This window comes from Triplophysa dalaica, chromosome 4, assembly GCF_015846415.1.
Source record: "Triplophysa dalaica isolate WHDGS20190420 chromosome 4, ASM1584641v1, whole genome shotgun sequence".
Lineage (NCBI taxonomy): Eukaryota > Metazoa > Chordata > Actinopteri > Cypriniformes > Nemacheilidae > Triplophysa > Triplophysa dalaica.
In genome coordinates, this window is record NC_079545.1 from 23520194 (window position 1) to 23540242 (window position 20049).

Consider the following 20049-nt stretch of genomic DNA (forward strand, 5'->3'; position numbering starts at 1 on the left):
CCCACGCCACATTGGGTGTTTACATGCACCCATTTTTGTCAATCCGAATGAATTCAATCTTTGCAGATCATTTCCGTGCCGTTTACATGTCCCCTAAATGTTACAATACGATTCAATTTTTTTTACATGCACATGTAATATTTTCCGAACAGAACTTCTGCGCAAGTGCACAGCTTCATAGACTCCATTTCTGCGATATAATAATGATTTATAATATAACCTATTGGGTTCGATTTCATAGAAAATTTATTTTTATGTCATCGGACCTCAACACACCTTTAAGGGACATTTCAGCCAAAAATACAAATTCTCTCATCATTACTCACCCTCGAGTTGTTCAAAATCTGGATAAATGTCTATGTTCTGATGAACACAGAGAAAGATATTTCGAAGAATGCTAGTAACCAAACAGTTCATAGCCACCACTGAATACAATAGTAGGAAAAATCACAATGGTTGGCAAAAGAACTCAAGAACGGTTTGCTTTCCCACATTCTTCCAAATATCTTCTTTTGCGTTTAACAGAACAAAAGAACTAAAAAATCTATGAAGCGATTTTCCTACTATGGCAAGAACTGTTTGGTTACAAGCATCCTTTCAAATATCTATCTTTGAAACAACTTGAGGGCGAGTAAATGAAGACCGAATTTTCATTTTTGGGAGAACTGTTCCTTTAAGTATGTAAAGTAACCTGCAATTCTGTGTTTCAAACAGAGATGGCCATAGAGAGGCCAAAGAAATGGACTGCCGCTTTAAAACAAATCAATATCAAGTAGTTAATCATATAAGCAGTACAAACAATGACCACACCTCCAACAGACATGTTATCTCCAGTACCACCTGGCGCCTGGTACATTCCAAGGTCCACAAAGGTAGTAAAGGAGGATTTTCCGGAAGCTTTCACCAATCCCCTGGACTGATACTGAAATTAACAGCATGATCTGTGTTAACCAATTAAATGCACATACTTTGTACTGTATATGTGACACAGACGAACACACATGAAGCAAATAAATGTGTGAAATGATAACCACTGTAGAGAACGTGTGTGTGGGAAGAGAGCTCACATCATAGTTAGAGTCTTTCCCAGGAGAAGAGTGGGAGGCCGAGTCTGTGGGAGAGTGGGAGGGCTGGACCACATCGGGCAGGTTAGTGTATCCATTATGACTCCGCTTTTCTGGAGTCTGTCAGAAGCACAAACATACAGTTCTACTTTCATATTCGCGGAAGAAAAACAAGTATGGAGTTCACAAGCACAGAACCCATTACGCTGCCTATCCTTCATTGTTTTGAAGAATGCTACTAATGGAAAAGCTATGCTGCAAAATTGTGCTACATGATAAGATACTTCATTTTGATCAATCCCATAATGCACTGTAATGAAGTTTCAATCCAATATTTTTTCTTACGCTAAAGTCAAGAGTTGAACACACATCTTACCCTCTGTACAAGCATGGTTTGGTCCCCGTAACCTCCAGCACGTTCTTCATCTCCCCCTTCACCCTCCTCCTCCTCATGGACCACCATAGTGTTCACCGAGTCAGAGTCTGCATCACGAGGGCTGAAACACAAGTTGAAAAGATAAAATTGTCTTTAGTCTCTGCGTTGCTGCAGGCTTTCTAACATAAACTCAGTTGTGTGTTGACTCTTCGTGTTTAAACCGAAAGTCTTATTTATAGGAATCAGGCTTTTGTTATGTCACAGTGGTAATCGTGGGAGACACATTCTTGGAAAAGAGACTTTTTGATTGGATAAATAGTCATGTAGTGCAAGATGAGGCATCAAAGTTTTTTATCTCTCCAAGAGGATATAGAGTGCATATGTGCAAAGCTTTTAAAAAAGTTTTTGAAAAGTTATTATCATCAATTTCTTGAAACATTCACTCCATGATTACCGGTCAGTCGGACTTTCCTCCTCCGCTCCCTCTCCACTCTCGCTCTCTTCACTGCTCTCACTGCTTTCTGAGGAGGACGAGTAGTCATTAGCCTTCACTGGAGGCCTCGGCTGTTCTTCTGCCCGCTCCTTTGAGTACAGTCCATGATCCTAACACACACACAAATTATAAAAAAATCAACATGTTACTTAATGCATATACTTGTTTCACACATCACTTATCCATCAAAAAACTCTTACGACTAGAAACCTAAAACTTTTTTGATCTTGATTAAGTCAGTTCACAAGATTCTTCTGTCTTTCTGAAAGTCTTTGGAATGTGGAGGCTGTGTGGAACAGGAAACTTGGGTGGGGAGCAAGAATGTGGTCTATGCATTTTCTCTCTTTCAAAACACGAAACGTAAAAACAGCACTAACATGCCCCCTAAAATTGTACTTAAAGGGATAGTTTACCAAAAAATGAAAATTCTGTCATGATTTATTCTAAACACAAAGGACGATACTTGGAAGATTGTCAGTTACCAAACAGATCTCATCCCCCATTTACTGCCATAGTGGGGAAATGGGAGTCAATGGTAGTTGAGGTCTCTTTGGTTACTGACATTCTTCCAAATATCTTAATTTGCTTTAAACAGAACATGTAATATGTTTTAAGAAATGTTTTCATGTTTGGAACAATCTGAGGGCGAGTAAATGACGGCAGAATGTTCATTATTGGGTGAACTACTACTTTAAATTCGGTCATCTCAACCTCAGATTGTTCCAAACCTGTATACATTTCTTTGCTATAAATATTCTCTCACAGTTTACTCACTATTATGCCAACCCAGATGTACTGTATATAACTTTATTCATTTGAAAATAAAAACTTTTGAAAAATGTCACGCAGATTAAAAATGTTGCATTTTTAGCGATAGCGGAACCAAAACAAATGCATTTCGGTGGGAAATTCTTTCGTGACAAAATATAAGGTCACTAGACATGCAAGAACTAATGATATCTGTCCCCATTGAAAAATGTTATCAATGTACACCAAAATTTTAATATAGGGCTGATATGCCTTTGTTTTGGATTCAATATGACTAAATATGTTGAAAATATAAGTTAAATATAAAAATCATGAACAATTTACATGACACGCAAGAACTAATAAAATTCTAACCCAAGTTACCGATGTTCCAAAATTTTGATTTAGGGTTAGTATGCGTTTATTTTGGTTTCAATGTCACTAAATATGTAAAAATGTTATTTTCTTCACTTCAGAAAAAATGTATGTTAATGATGTTTTTGCTTTGGGGAGCTTAAACATTTAGAGTGCCACATAATATGATAAAATGAAGTGGTTTTAATCTAAAGGTATTTGTTCGTGTTCAACTAAGAAAGGAAGTTATATACATCTGGGATAACAAGGGTGAGTAAACTGAGCATTTTTTTTCTAAGTCCTTTAAATTCAGGGTTAATATCTATTGACTAAAGTAGACCAACTGACAAAAAAACCCATTCCTAATGTGGTCGCAAACATCTAGAGATGTTGATGGTTTAATTCTGGACTGGTGCTTTAGATAAACAGGACTTTCTGGATTAAAAGGCGCTTCTTAACCAACCATCCAAATATTAGAAAAATTCGAATGTTTTACATTTATCTTTGTATATTTTAAATAATAACCATTTTCAAGCTATTTTCGATATTTCAATGCCATTGTTTAGCGATTACCTAGAATTACACGACTGTTCAAAAGGTTCAGGTTAATAGTAATCCAACCAAAATGATAAACGATGAAACAAAATGTAACGTTGGGTATTATGTTGTGGATAAAAACCAAAAGTGTAGTTATCTAAAATGTGCTTTTGGTATTTCATCAACCAGCTTCTTGAGGTCTCACCCTAAAATGCTTCCTATTCATGCAGACAATTATTGGGTGTTTTTCTTCATAATTTAGTCCAAGTCATCCATTCCATTTGTTTTAAAAGAAAAATGTATATCACGCCACAGTTATATTTATACATAACTAATTTCATAATAAATGCATATTACCATTCAAAAGTTTAGGGTCAATTGACTGAATGATCTTTATATGAATTTCTAATACATATGATTAATTTCTTATGCATTTATATTAATAACATTCACATATTAAAAAAGCAAAACATTAATTTGACATTTATCCTCATCACATCGTCACAATAAGATGAAAGCATGCGAGAACACATGCAGGCACACACGGACTCATGGTGGCACGAGAGTGGGCACTGACCTCTCCTATTGCTCTCTTATAGCTCTGAGGGCCGTGGAAGAAAAGAGATCGATAAAGGAGAGGTGAGGGTGAGGAACAGAGGTTAGTGTATTAAGAAGGGTTGAGTTCATTCATTATCCATGTGTTCATTGTGTACAAGACACAAGCAGAATGATTCGGGAGCTTTTGTGCATAAGTGTTTATAATTTTAGATGTGAGTCTTAGGTGTTCATCTGAGCGTGTGCAGACACTTCTGTATGTATGTATGCATCTCACCGCTGGTCTGCTGGGTCTGGACGAGGTTCGGGATTCTCCTGGCTTGTGTCGACCGTCATGGGACAAGGTGGGGGAGGAATCCATCTTAGATGAACCTAAAATAAATCTGCATCTTTACACACAACAATCCACAACATGTGGAACTCAAGAGCTCTCGTTCACATAAACTCTTTACGTTATTCAGAGGGGACAGCATTGACTTTATTTATTATTACGCTGAGCTAAATTACATTGTCAATAACTCATTATATAACATGTTTAATAACCAATTCCTCTGGCTTAATAGTATAAGAAAATAAACACCCAGACACGTCAACACTCACTGAGTATACGGTGTCTCTCTAGAGAGCCGGTCTGTGGGAGGTTGGACATGATACTCATGCTGTCTCCTCTCTCCCAGCGTTCATTACGACTCAGATCTGGATTACTGACAAATAAATAACACACAGAGTCAGACCTGTCACATGACCTCCATGACCTCAGTTGGATGTGCATGTGCATGTGTTACCTTGCTCGAACCGGGAGTCTGATACCAGATGAGAGATTTGTGTTTAATGCAGTGGCTATTGAGGCTGTTCTCTGTGGAATCTGAGAAAGAGAATACAGAAGTCAAAACTATATAATGAAAGCATTGATATTTATAATCACAAAGGGGGCGATTCACAAAGAATGAATTGCAGCCACTGAAACTCTCTGTATTGTTTTCTGACTCACTGAAGCCTTTATTTCAATCAAGTTATAGTGCAAAAAAACTGGTTTGAATGCATTGTGCATGGCACAGTTTCCAAGTTCAGAGTGTAAGATTGTGAAGGATGTACCAGACAACCTTGATCTAGTGTACTATAGCAAGACTGCACGGCATCAGAATTATCTCTTAAAGGAATAAATATAAATTCTGACATTATTTATTCGCCCCCTACTAATTTCATACCTGTATGACTTTCTCTCTTTTGCAGAACACGAAAGAAGATATTTAAAAAAAATGTTGGTTACAGTCCTCATTGACTCGCATTGTTTTTTTGTCCATAGAATACAAGCCAGTGGGGAGCATTTTTCAAAACAGGGCATGTAAATAATGACTGCATTTTCATTTTGAAGGTGAACTATTCCTTTAAAACATTGAAGTGCTCTCGACAAGACCGTGTGCCTGTATATATGCCTGATTGCAATACTCTTCCCCATTATTGCATCATCATTGTATGAATTTCTGCTGCCGTGACCAATAAAAATCTCCCAACATCACACATAAATTAAATCTAATTTGCTGTCTGCTTTTCATGACTGCGATACGGCAAGCAAATGTGCCGTGTTGTGTAAATAAGGCCCATTCTATAATAAACCTACTAATGTGATTTAGTAGGAACTGACTATGACTATATAAATGCTTACAGTCAAGTTATATGGTGGTGCATTTAGAGGATAATCTGCAGTGATTTGTTAAAATAAAGTCCACAAAAATGTACAAAACCTGTAAGGAAAAAATATCTTCACAGTGTCTTACTTTAGGAGGCTGTTCAATCTCTGGAAGACGGATCCAGGGCCCTCGGTCATCTCTCATTGGCCGAGATTGAGGGGCGGGGGTCTCTGAGGTGGGGTCAGAGTTTTGACGGACTAGTTCTCTGGAGTGAAGTGGGCGAGGTGTGGGTGTGGGAGAGGGATCCTGGGTGGGGAAGGCGGACATTGTCTTAGTGGGCTGATCGCAGAGAGACTGAGAGCGAGGGACAGGAGCGGCGTACGGTTTTAACGGCACCAGGTGGGCCATCTGAAACTACGCCAGATTTGAAGGAGGAGCGAAAAAGAGAGAGAAGTGTACCAATGAAAGGAAAATGGCATTGTGAACGGTTGTCGTGGGTAAATAATTGGAATATAGAGACGGGGATACGTAAATTTGGGAGAGAAGGAAACGTGTGGCATAGAGAGGAGGGCAGCAAGCAGTGGGTGGGGGGGTTAAGTAGTGGGTGTTGAAGGAAAGTGAAGAGGACGTCCGCGAAATGGAGGATAACAGAGGAAGTTAACAGGTCCCACAGGAAAGAAAGACAAGAACAAGTATGTTACTGAACAGTAAGGAGTAAAGAGTTAGCAGGCCAAAGCATGCAGCATTAACAGGGTATATACACCTTTTATTCATGATACACCTTTTATTCACAACGTCTCAATTTATAAATTATTATAATTTATAATCTTAAAGTTTTAACTTTCAAATCCACCAAGAAAAAACATAAAAACATTTTAACAGTTTTATGTACTTGCTTACTGATTTTATCTATAACTTTATTCAACCATTAAAGTTATAGAATGCCACGTTAATCATTACTAGAAAAAAATTGTGAAAAAATTTGCCAATTTTTTCAGCTGTACATTATTTTGAATAATGACGGCAGAATTACCACACTGAGATTATATATATTTAATTAGGGAATAATACAACACGTTGCCCACCTTGCCCTGTCCACCCTGTGGTTCCACAGGCCTCTGCATGGGCGGAGTCTGTGCGGCTCCTGATTGGTTAATGGACTCAGAGCGTGATTGGATGTTGGTGTCTGAGACTGTAGTGCAGATTTTGGGAGAACCCTGTCTGTTCAATTTACTGCGCTCCTCAACCTAAGAGACAAACAAAGGGAGCATTAAAAATGTATATGGTGAAGGTTCAATGTCATGGCACTTGACACCAGCAGATTTGTTACAGTTGTGAGCTGTATATGTCATGTGTGTAAGTATACTTCTCTAGCCCAGGCCGGTTTATTGTTCTCCAGGTTCTTGCTGTAGTGGTACATCTGAGGCTTTTTGTCTTGTTGCTGCTGTTGTTGCAGTGAGACAAGGTAAGCATGCTCCTGCTGGAGCTGTCTCTGAAGTCTCTCTGACTGCCTCTGCTCCTCCAGCTGTTTACGCTTGTACTCCTGTACAAAGCAATACACAATTAATAAATGATTGACTAATACTTGAATTATAATACATTTATGCTTAAAGAAGTAACACATAATACGCACAGATACATGCAAAAACACACAAGACGCAAAGCTTTCAGCCCTCCCCTTTAACACACAAAAATATCTGAATAATTACACAAAAATAAGATTACTATCTAAAAAAAAACAAATATCAACAATTTTCTGTAAACAATATTAATTATAATACAAACATAGTAGGGATGAATGATATATTATTGATCATCTCGGTATCAGCCGCTAAATGTTAATCTTTAATTTTATCGGTACCGGTTATCGATAATTAAATCAGGCCAATATATTAAAGCAGATAAATTAGATATAACGACCTCTGAGAAATTATTTCACTTCACTTACAGCTATTAGCAAAACTTTGTTGATGTAGGTACACTATATAGCTATTTATGAATCTGTTAATTGTAGGAACAAAAGTATACAGTTTGAAGAAGATTTCTGTCTGAATGCTTTCTGTCTTGAGACCTCTTAGACTTGTGGCTATCGAGAACACTTTTCAGGGTTTAATTAAATAAAGATTATACCAGAAAAGTTTACAAGATAAAAAATCTTTAACTATTATAAAGTAGGCTTGGTACATGATATTTAGAAATCTTCACGATTTTAGAGATCCTTCTTTCTGTAGTCAGTTGTCCACTTTTTACCTTTGTTTAAGGGAAACAAATTATCTTAACTGTACTAATAATGTAAGATTGGAAGCAGATAACCGATATTTTGGTGGATATAAAGAATGATCAGTTATTGGTATCGACCAAAAATTACATATTGGGTCATCCCTAACAAATATATCAGCTGGTCCTAAAAACTAAAAGCCTATTTTTTTATAAATAATTTATTTACTTTCCATTACAAAAAGTTAAATTAAAACTATTAATAACAAAATCAGTGAAGATCCTTTTTTACAAAATGTCCTACAATGTCCAAAAATATTATATTTGTTGCACCAAAAATCGAATGTACAAGACTAACACCCTGTCTATACTGGACGCGGCACGGTATGGACAAAATAAAAAATGGGTTCTAATGCGTTCTACTGTCTCTTGTAGCGTCGCGCCACATCCGGTGTAGACGCCAAGTAACTTTGATTTTATACTACAAGCCAACAGTAAACAAACTGTTAGCCATAACATAAATGACTTATTCAGCCCTTTCTGACATTGACAAAAACACACGGGAGAAATGAAGATATTTGAGTCTCATTTCAGAACTCCTTAAGTACCCCCGCTTTGGAACATTTCCAAATCAAATTGCCAAATACTTAAGGGGATAGTTCACCGAAAATGGAAATGTTAACACACCCTCAAACTTTAAACCTGCATAAATCTGCTGAAAATATTTTAGAAAGAATTTAATTGAAACAATCCACTATGGTATTCAATGGTGCCCCAGATCTGTGTCGTTTCCCACATTCTTTAAAATATCTTCTTTTGTGTTCAACAAAAATAAATGTATAGAGGTTTGAAACAACCTGAGGGTGAGATAATGATAACAGAATTTTCATTTTTGGGTGAACTATTCCTTTGTCCTACTTTCTACAGCAGATCAATTTTGATTTCCGGCGTCATCTGATAATTTAAAAACAAGCTATGGAGCCCGTGGCATGAGACACAAATCTGGCAGATGACTCAGGCAGCCGGATCAGAGAAACAGAGGGAAAAGGAAGACTTGGGTTACCATCAGCAATGCCTGTTCCTGCAGTAATTGCTGCTGCAGTATCTCTAACTGCCGCTGTTCTTCCTCCAACTTATGTCTTATAAACTCCTACAGAGAGGAATGAGGAGAGAGAGAGAGAAACGAGGAGCAGTGGAGGAGGAGGAAGAAGAGTCAGATGAGAATAGACTCAAAAGAATGAAATTAAAAAGACATTTGACAGAGCGGACAGATACACATGTCTGAGCAAGCTCCAAAGATAGAGGCAGACATTTTAAAGAACTGTTTCTGATTGGCTTTTTAAAATGGCTGAAGACACCGCAACGAAGGAGATTTGTTCCACATGCTTCGCCGCGGCGACGCACCGTTTTCATAATCTTAAAACGGTGCGCGCACAGCGGTTCCCATCACTGTCGGCGATGTGACGCATGCGCTTCCACATCCGTTCTATTGTAGAAACACTAATAAGTGTGCTGTTGGCCATGTACGTGTGATGTAGTTTTAAAGAGTGTGTCCCATCGCACACTGCATACTCATTGATGCTGATTGGTCTTTTGTGATTGTGTCACTTTGAATCGTATTGAATGTAGGGCTGCTCGCGGCTCACCCACACATTCAGAACTGCGTTTGAGAGCCTGCTGCCATGGCAACCACTCCACAGACATTCCTGTGCCAGAGCTGTGCCGAGTGGAACGCCCACGCTCGGCTGCTATTGGGCGGGCGGCTGCCGTTCAGAGGCTGTGATTGGTTACCTGCTCTCGCTCTGCCATCCTCCTGTCCTCCTCTCGCCTCATATCATCGAGTCTCCGGTGAGGAGCTTTATCCTGTTGCTGCCGCACCATCTCTCTCTCCTTCCTCTGTTGCTGTGTGAAAAAGAGAGAGCGAGTGTGCGTGAGTCACTTGAATATATTTGGCTGAAATAATGAGAGCCGTCCTGTTGCTAAAAATCATCTAGTGCTTTTGAGAGGGGAAATTAAGGGGGAGAGAATGAGGAGCGTAACCATGGAGAAAGAGAGAGAAAGCGAGCACATTGAGAACAGAGTATAGTGACTGGTGAGTCAGTGCACTGCGGTGCTGTATTCAGTAGGGAGGTGATGTGTCCCATTCAGTGGGTGGATGTCACCCTGTGAATGTCTATAGCTCTATCAGCTAAATCTCCCATAAGACTTTGCACGACCTGCACCTGAACTCTAATGGAGCTTTAAGTTCCCAATAGAGAGGCAGGTACAGTTTTTATTACCTAGTCATCATTATTCAATATTCATGTGTGCCTGTGTATATAAACTGGGATCCAAGTATGAACAGTAGCAAAGATGGCTTAGCCTTGCAATACTATTGGTATCTTTTCATAACTACAAATTATATTGATAGCAGTGAAATTAAAGGTCCAGGGTATGAAATTTAGCGTCATCTAGTGATGAGATTGCGAATGAGACGCAATCCACAATATTGGATCCAATCCACCACTGACCCTTCCTTTTCGAAGCATTGCGTATTCGGAAATAACGTATTTTTCTAATCGTGAGCAGTTCGGGCTACTGTAGAAACAACTTGACGAATTCCCTGCAAGGGGAACGGAGGTGTAGGTAGATAGATTTCCTTAAAGTTAAAGGTCCAGTGTATTTTTTTGGGAGGATCTGTTGACAGAAATGCAATATAATATATATAACTATGTGTTCAGAGGTGTATAAAGACCTTACATAAGGTTTTTATTACCTTAGCATGAGTACGTACATACACTACGGGTCCCAGAATTTGTCATTCGACAAGCTGCTCTACAGAACACGTTTCGTAAATACGTTATCTCTTTTGGCAAAGAAGCGAAAACGTGACGACATTTTAGTTCTGTGACAGCCACCATAGTGCTTCCATGGGGAGGGGTGGAGTGAGCCGTTGCTTCAGCTAGACGCTGCTAAATTTATTACACTGGACCTTTCCTGTATTCATATTAAAAAGCCAAAAAACTGTAACAACAAGATGCACTAGAGCTGGCATGGACATTTGGAAATGTTTGCAAACCCATAGGATCCACATTTTCTATGTGAATTTTTTTTAAAAGGTTCACATCAATGTCACAAATGTGCTTATTTGATTAGTGACCTAGAAATGCTGAATTTCTAATATTTCATATTGTCATAATACTATTAATTTTCAAAAAAAAATTAAGATCCCAAAACTTTTTCCAGGTTTATCTGAATGCCTTATGATGCTCATTACATTAGACCAAATTAAAGGAGTGTGTGTGTGTTCTCTACCGCATACCTTTCTTAGCTAGTTCAGAGATTATTAGCCATTACATCTCTTTAGTAAATAAATCTGACTTTACGTAATGTGAAATTCTTTATACCATGCTGCCTCCACTTTACTGAAGAGGGACTTTTCCAGATAAGAGAAAAATGTTAAGCACTTGAACAAAGGCTGCTGTGAAACACCTGGCTGAGATGTACTGTAGGCAATTTATTTCCAACGTTGCGGAACACTCCAGAATGTTCTCCTTATTTAAACTTTTGGCCTCCTTTCCAGCCTCGCAGTGGTCTGACTCATGTTCAGTCCGACTTTGATGTACCGGAGATAAAATCCAGAACACTTAAGCTTTAAAAAAATCCATTTGCTGTGTAGGTTTAAACAAATTTCTTTCATGACTGGCATTCTGCCCTCGACGTTCGCTGAGAGAGCAGAGATCATGTCGAGTGACTTGAACATGCACTTGTGTGTATATGTACCTCCTCTAAGCGACGCCTCTGTTCTTTCTGCTCCTCTATGCGTTTCTGGCGGTCGTGCAGCAGCTGGCGTTTGTGCTCCTCGGGGTCTCTGCGCTGAGCAGCGAGCTGCGCCTGCTGTCTCTTTAAGGCCTCGGAGCGCTCCTTATTCTCTTGCTGCAGCCGCAGGAAATCCCTGCGCAATGTCGACTCACCCGGAACGTTTAAAATGGAGCTGGAGACATAATCAAGGAAATGAAGATTAATGAGCTGGTGAAAACAGAGTTAAGAGTAGAACTGCGAAGAGATGGGTTGTGAAGACATCTGGAGTTGGCAATGAGGACTTAAACTTGGTTGCATCAATGGCATGCACCCAGTTCCTTCAGACAGCTGAAATCTAAAAGGGCTTCTCTATGAGGAACTTGCCTAATGCACATAAAATCCTAATAATAAACATCCAATACAAGTGAAACGTGTCATTTCTATGCCCAAGCACCATGACAAACCAAACAGGTAGTTTCACCACCAGAAATTTTTGGCCAATGAATCACCAATGAGTGTAGGGAGGCAGAGAGAGGGTTTCTAACCATTGTGGCTCTTGAAGCAAAATTGTAAATTGGTCCAAAATAATTTGATGTTATATGTAGTAATAACCTAGAATCTTTAAACATGATTTTTATTATGACAATAATGGTACGTGGTGACAGCCCAAGGAAGTTCATACTTTTTTTAACTTTGTACAATTATAAGGTTCTCTCTGCATTCTGAGCAGTTCTGAGATATCGAACTTCAAAGCTGTTAGATTCTATTTGACTTTATAGATAGAATGTAAGAAAAAACATCAAGATGTAAATAAATTGTCAGAGAATAAGAATATTTGAATAACATGTTTAAGACAAATTATCAGATATAACCTTCCTGTATAAGAAGATAAAAGTATGCCATTTTAATATAAAATTATTGTTTGTGATCTGGGTTGGCATGAGAGTAAATCATAAGATCATTTTCATTTTTAGGTAAACTTCCTTGACGTCACAGTCACACTAGAGTGTCAATCTAGAATTTCTGATCTCTGCACATTAAACTGAAATAGCAGAAAACATATAGGATTTGAACATCATTATTACACACTACAACAACAAATCACTTGCTTTCATAATAAACAGCTTAAATGTGTGATGAACTGGGCTTGTTTAATGTTTAACGTTTACATGGTTTTTAAATAAAAAAAAACATAAAAATCAGTAAGTAATAGGCTATTTTCCCGGTTTTGAGGCTAGCTTGACAAACGATCGGTTTGAATGGGCGTTCTGCTATGTAGACTTGGAAGTAAACGCCCTCTGCTATGATTGGATAGCAGTTAGCGTAGTATACTTAGTTGGAGCCTTCTGTGAATTTGGTTATCTGGGGACCTCGTCTGATTCAAAATGAACTCCGGACATCTGTATTTCATGTGGCGCATTCGCACGGGATAAATGAAGCCTGTGATTTTACTCCAATATATTGACTTAGTTCCCGGATGTGATGGCAAGACTTCGTGTATAATTTGTATAGCCTATAGTCGTATGGTGTTTAATGATATCCGTACCGGTCAGCATTTGAGACCCGTGATCGCGAACCGGACATAAGATCACAGAGATCGCGAATCTCAAATGTAATGAGAGTTTCAATGGTAAATAAACAAATGGGAGACTCCCGGTAACTGATCCAGTAGCCGAAATAATACCGAAACACTTCAAATCAGCCTCCATTATTTGAATACGGTGGATAAAACCTTAAATAATTATATGCGAGCCAACCAAATCACATAATATTATCACTGGACCTTCGTCAAAATATGGTAGGGGGAATTTTTACTTTACAAATTACAGACATGGCAGATTTGCACGGGATTAAGATCACAGACAACCTCTGCAAGTATTACAAATGACTAGAGGTCCTCAGGTCTCGTGCGAATAGGGCTCAGGGTATACCAAGCGATCTCACAAAGCAACAGTGATGCAAAGTACAAATAAGTTGTACACACATAAGATTGCTGCGCCATTCTTATCACATCCAATATTGACGTCAATCTCTGTCTTGTTCACAAAGGAATCTGCGTTCTTTAACGGCATGTTCATTCGTATCGCTCTATCTGCTACCGCGCAATATATGTTACTTCAGTACTGTCATGCGCAAACCAGTGGGTGGGGCTAAAGAAGTAGTCGTTTATATTTTTCTGTGGAGGCGGTGTTCAACCAATCAATGACAAGTGCATTCAAGGACCTGGCGTTCGCTGAGCCTGGTGTCAATAACAGTTGTAATTTCAGTAACAAGAGGGTTTTCAGTTCTGACACTTACAGGATGTTCGCTTGAATACGATTCCCTCTTATATAACAAAACAGCTCTGGTTAAAATTGAGGTATTAATTCATCGCCCCTTAAAATTATGCAATTGTAAAATCATTTCAATGCAAATCCGATCTAACTTGATAAAACGGCAATTATAATAACAGTGCAAATTCAGATAATCTATAAAATGAATCTACTAATGAGTATTTTTCAGTAGTGTTCTGTAAAGGTTGTGTAAACTCAAACACTGTTGTGTTTACCTGGATTCTCTCTCGTCCCCTCTGTTCTCATCCTCTTCATCACTACCACTGTACTCGTACTCGGTCTCCTCTGAGAGGAAATAAGAGACAATAAGAAGGAGAGAAGGCAGAAAGATAATGAGAAAGGCTTTGAGCATTAATATTATATGCGTTATAAAACTCTTTATGCAGAATGCAGCACTTTAGAATTTAAATCATCTACACTCTCTTTGACTGATGCTGAAAGTGCTTTAATAAGTCTGCTGAAGGCAGTTGGCTAGATACATCCATTTAAAGCTGTTCCTCATTCCTCGCATGCAGAAAGAAACACAATTCAAGCCCAGCTGTGTGACGACGACACTGGGCGAAAATCTGATGAGTTACTGTAAACCACGTGAATAATGTACACTTTTGTGGTCAATGATGAGATCTGGTTAGGATTTTACACTGCACATAAACCCTATTTGTTGAAATTGACGGTCAATGATCTAGATCTAGGAAAGACTTTAGCAAGAGCAGAATAGAAATAAAGCAGCGGCAATTCGGGAAATAACAAAACGAAAGGGAAAACTGGAAATTCTGGACGGTCAATGCCCTTCCTGCCAGTTTACTATATTGTTGAACTCCTGAGATGCAGAAACATGCAACAGAGGCGCATCTTATATACACATTAGGGCAACATTATATTGGTTAAAATGATAACCACAATTATTTGTTTGAAATATTAATCATGTTATGCTATACTGCATATCCTCCATTCAAAACCGTTTACTCATTCTCTCATTTATCATGCAATAGGCAGGGTTTTTTCTGCTTAGAAAAATTGGAGGTGGCTGCCTCCGTCGAATGTCGTGCCGCCTCAGACTCACACCTCATTATGTTGCGTTACTTCACAAGAAATTCTGCATGCATTTAACAGACTGTCATTTGTAACGGCAGTTGCGGCATTTAACCACAGTGTGGGCACCGTTTCGTTTTCAGCACACTGAGGCACAAAAAAAAAAAGAGTTGCAGAAAAAGAGCTAGCTGTGTGTCAAGGCTGTTTGTTTGGCACTAAAATACATTTCATTTCTTAAATTAACATGAGGTACATCATTGTAATGTCTTTAGCTGTGCGGTTGGGATCGTTGAATCAGCGTATACTGTACACAGCGTGTTCGCCAGTATGAACGCACATTGTGTTCAGAACAACTCATTTGAACAGATTCATTGAAACTATTGAACTTTTCAGCATTTATGTTTAAAAAAAAAAGGTTTATACAACGTAATTGTAATTTTCATCTAATTTTATTAGAACTTTCAATGTCAAAGTCACTTTGGTTAAGCCACTAAAATTTACGGTAGGCCTTCTTGTGCGTGTACAAGATCGGGATGGCATCACCACCAGGAAAAACCCTGCCAATAGGTACAAAAACTGACACTACATACACAAAACTTTCTAAACAATAAATTGATTGATCCGCCGGTTCACACTAAAAATTCTATTTTAAACAGATTTCAAAACACAAACATTATTATTTAAATGTAAATATGTACGCATATAGACATCTAAAAAATATAGCAGTATTTTTTTTTACTTAACAAATTCAAGTTTTATTTATATAGCGCTTTTCACATTGTGCATTGCAACAAATGTGGATACACCACAATAGAATACAACCTTTGCTACCTCATCAAACCCTCAGTGATGTCACTAAACCAAATCAACCGCTCTGCTCCACCTAAGACTCATTCACACCAAGAACGATAAAGATAACTGTAGAAATAACTACTACATACGTCCACACCATAAGACAATAATGCTATGTTTATTGTAAGCTTGTGCTGCAGTTTCACATTTTAAATTCAATTAGACTGGCTGTCACTGTTTTTTTCAGCTGCCTAAAATCGCTCTCAAAGTACTATTAATGATACATCTTTTTGTTTCATAGTGTTTTGGTTGTGGTGTGGACTATTCTATCCGAAAAAATTGAAATCTTTTTCGTTATTGTTGGCTTCTGTGGTGTAAACAAGCCTCTAGTATCACTGAGCTCTGGTGTGCAAGTGATTCTAATTTTCAGTCCCGGAGGACTACAGCTATCTGTTCTCTATGACAACAAAACTGATTTAACTTGGATAAATTATTAAGCCGAGAAACAGAAAGCTTCCATCTGGGAAATGAAGCTGTAAACATGAAAATGTTTAGCAGGCACAGAATGCAACATTAAGCGTAACATCAGTGTTGTGCATAGACACAAGTGCACGTACCCTTTTCACCACGTTTTTTGCGAGTGCGGTCGATGTGATCTTTGAGCTGGATGCGGACCTGCCTTTCTGTGGGCTGGTCTCTGATGAACGAATGCTTTAGTAGTTGTTCTGTGGATGGACGACTTGGATATGACTTTACCAGACAGCCCTCGATGAAATCTATAAACTTCTTAGACCTAAAAAAAACAAAAAAGCACAAAATATATACTGTAGTAATAATATATTGAATCTCTTTATTTTTTTATATCCTTCAACTTTTCTACAACAAATTTAAGTTAAGTGGGGTGTCGGCATAAAATGTAATTCTTAGTATTTTAAAGGCATATTCCCAGTCTTATTGTGCACATCATTGGTACATGTTGCTCTAAAGCAAATCAAATGTTTTGTTTTCACAATTCAATACAAATTTAGACACAGACTCCTTTTTTAACTCCTCCGATCCAACCTCAAAGCTTTATAGCGGGTTGTGTCTACTCTGATGAACAACACATGACGCAACAGTAAAAGTGGTTCCATTCAGCATTTCAGAATAACGTCTAAGAATAAAACGAACAGAATCACAGATAGCAAATTATAAAACACTGACAAAAAAAAAAAGAGAACATTCTGTGCATTACTAACAAGACACAACTCAGTGATATAAAGCATGACTGCCTTATGAAACCCACATCATCGCTCAATCTCTCCTTCTATAACCAGCTGTTCAAGGGCAGGGCTCTGCCCAGCGGGACCAAAATAACTTCAAGTCTAAAATTAAATCACAGCATGCCAATATACGGCAACAAAATCTGACCGAAAGAGTAATACTGCAAAAAGGAAAGAGACAGATTTCATGCATCAGAACTCTGATAACCCGTATGTGTGAAGATGCAAGTTGGTGTAAGAGCACACACTGCAGCTCCTGTCTGAGAACTGTCTTTAAAATAAGGAAGCCGCATACGAGTTGAGGAGCTGACAGCTATATGGGAACGCCTCTGCGCATGCGGTGTGTATGCATATATATATTTATATATAGAGAGAGAGGTGATGGGAAAAAGGGAGGGAAGGAAGTATGGAAATATAGCTTGATCTTAAAATAACAGCTGAACAGAGCGTCCTCACCATTTCTTGGACTTTAGTTTAGGAGGAGGGTTCCGTGGGATAAGGAACAGGGCTCGCATGGGATGCATGTCGCAGAGCGCTGAGAGAGGGATCAGAAATCAAAACAAGTTTATACAAGACTCACTCATACGGCAAATTATCAGACAAACTGACTCAATAGGTGACATCTATTCATGACCACGAGTAGAACAGTGACTAAGCTGCCGCTACTGGCTGTCCGTGTGAGAGAATGAGTGTGTGTGTGTTAGAGAAAGAAAAATGTGACTAAGTGTTGTGGTGCATGTTACGACAATGACCTATACCTGTGGGTTTTTTATTGGGCTTAGTAAAATATCACAATACAAAACTTGTTTTGTAACTATACATTTTTTGTTAAATGGGTTTAATGTGTCTTTGGCACGTTATAATTTGCCCATTCATGTATTAGACATGTAAACTTGCAACTAAATCTGAACAAAAGATGCATTCTATCTAAAAGCGAATGCTCACCCAGGTCTGCCTGACACGCCTCGTGTAACCACACCCCCACAAATCCACGTCAGTTTGTGGTATGAGTTGACTAAGACCGCCCAAATGTGTAAGCAAGGTGGGCGTACCTGTCAGTACAATTGCTTTGGAACCTGATGTTCCAAATATGGTAAAAGGGCGTTACATTTTCGTCAAACGCTTGCAGTATTTGACCAATCACTACGCACTGGTTTACTGGCCAATCAGAGAACCCCTCGCTTTTCAGAGTGTGGAGCTTTGTTAAAAATCTGCGTGTTTCAGAGAGGCGAGGCAAAGAGGAGATACAAACATGCACAGTATGTGGAAAATACAGCGTTTTTTTAACCTTAAATCGTGTATACACATTGCATCACATCTAAAACAATCGATAAAATTCGTTTTAGCCGTGTCATTTGACCCCTTTAATCATACATTGGAAAAGCAGCTTAGGTTTACATTTAAAAGATTAAAAACAAAAAGTTTTTGTCTGAATCAAATATTAATTTGTGATTGCAATCGGATAAACCCAAATGTAAGAGCTTTATTGCAACTGTACTACTGTAAATCTGAAAGTACAAGTACACGGAATCAGTTATTATTTACTTTGGACAGAGGTTTTCTATATTTCACACTTTAAGCGAATGTACTACAGTATGTGTTATTATAGCTTACAAGGTGCAAACAACATGTGTGTGACTATGCACAACATGCATGTGTGTAATATATGTGACTGTGCACGTATGTGTTCATTTGACTTACGAGGAGCTCCTTCAGCCATTTCTATAGCAGTGATCCCCAGAGACCAGATATCACTCTGAAATAATAAAACATTCATTCAGTTTATTCACAAAACAAACACTCACAATCAATACCTACTGTAGAGGTGCAGAGTGTCTTGAAATATTAATACTACTGATACTGGGAAAAGGGCCAAAAGCCAAGTATATTCAAAACTCTGAAGTGAAAAAATAACTTTATCAATAGTTGGTAACACATAGTTGTTTAGCAGAGTAACTGTTTCTGAATGCAAACAGATTTTGTCACAAAACAAACTTTCTATGACAAATAAAAAACAACAAAAGAATTATAGAGATATCGGCACCAGTATCAATATATGTCAATACACCAATACTGGTTTTCTTAGCAATACGGTATTGAGAATAAACAGTACAAGTCTCATCACTCTTAAAAGTGATACTTGCCCCAAGTATAAAAATTCTGTCATAATTTACTCACCTTCGAGTTGTTTCAAATCTGTATAAATTTCTTTGTTCTGATAAAAACAGAGAAACATATTTGGTAGAAATGATATAACCAGACAGATCTTGCCCCCCATTGACTACCATAGCAGGAAAAAATACAATGGTAGTCAAAAGTGCCCCAGAATTTTTTGCTGTCCTACATTCTTGAAAATGTCTTCTTTTGTGTTCAACAGAACAAAAAAAATGAAAAAAATTTTTTTCCTCGAATGGGAGTCAATGGGGGGCAAAATCTGTCTGGCTATAAGCATTCTACCAAATATCTTTCTCTGTGTGCATCAGATCAAATACATTTATACAGAAATGCAACTCGAAGGTGAGTAAATGATGATAGAATTTTTGGGTGAGGTATCCCTTTAAGAAGTTTTTTTAGTTCAATTTAACATGCAAGTATCACACAAATGCCAATGACTTCGCTCACCAGATGCCATCATTAAATTAACGTTTTCCCAGAGGTATCTTCCACCCATGAAACATGACCTCAACATGGCAGCCACCATAGAAATAAAAACTAGTTGCACCCTTAGCATCTGTTTCTATGCCATATTGTAACGTTGCGAGCCAGCCCGTTAACACTCAAGATCAAGCTGTCTCTATGATAAGAAAACATATTCAAACTCAAACATCATATCTGCTACACTTATACATGACAACAATGAAACCTTATCCCACTTT

At 38.2% G+C, this 20049-nt stretch overlaps 1 protein-coding gene across 6 annotated transcripts in view; it reads right to left on the minus strand.

The window, feature by feature from the left end:
- The window catches only part of mink1 (misshapen-like kinase 1), a 42486-nt gene that overhangs the window by 9660 nt on the left and 12777 nt on the right, over window positions 1–20049 (minus strand). The window contains exons 7-24 of one of the 6 annotated variants that reach the window (XM_056745387.1): window positions 18875–18929; window positions 17630–17708; window positions 16529–16704; window positions 14303–14372; window positions 11737–11947; window positions 9766–9876; window positions 9038–9124; window positions 7124–7300; window positions 6843–7004; window positions 5905–6171; window positions 4912–4991; window positions 4727–4830; window positions 4404–4498; window positions 4149–4172; window positions 1895–2043; window positions 1441–1561; window positions 1068–1184; window positions 811–922 (exon numbers count right to left, since the gene is read on the minus strand). In XM_056745387.1, the coding sequence (XP_056601365.1) occupies window positions 811–922; window positions 1068–1184; window positions 1441–1561; window positions 1895–2043; window positions 4149–4172; window positions 4404–4498; window positions 4727–4830; window positions 4912–4991; window positions 5905–6171; window positions 6843–7004; window positions 7124–7300; window positions 9038–9124; window positions 9766–9876; window positions 11737–11947; window positions 14303–14372; window positions 16529–16704; window positions 17630–17708; window positions 18875–18929 (2197 nt within the window). Of the gene's footprint in view, window positions 1–810; window positions 923–1067; window positions 1185–1440; window positions 1562–1894; window positions 2044–4148; window positions 4173–4403; window positions 4499–4726; window positions 4831–4911; window positions 4992–5904; window positions 6172–6842; window positions 7005–7123; window positions 7301–9037; window positions 9125–9765; window positions 9877–11736; window positions 11948–14302; window positions 14373–16528; window positions 16705–17629; window positions 17709–18874; window positions 18930–20049 lie in introns of those variants that run through there. The other 5 variants (XM_056745390.1, XM_056745389.1, XM_056745388.1 and 2 more) reach the window with 5 other exon arrangements.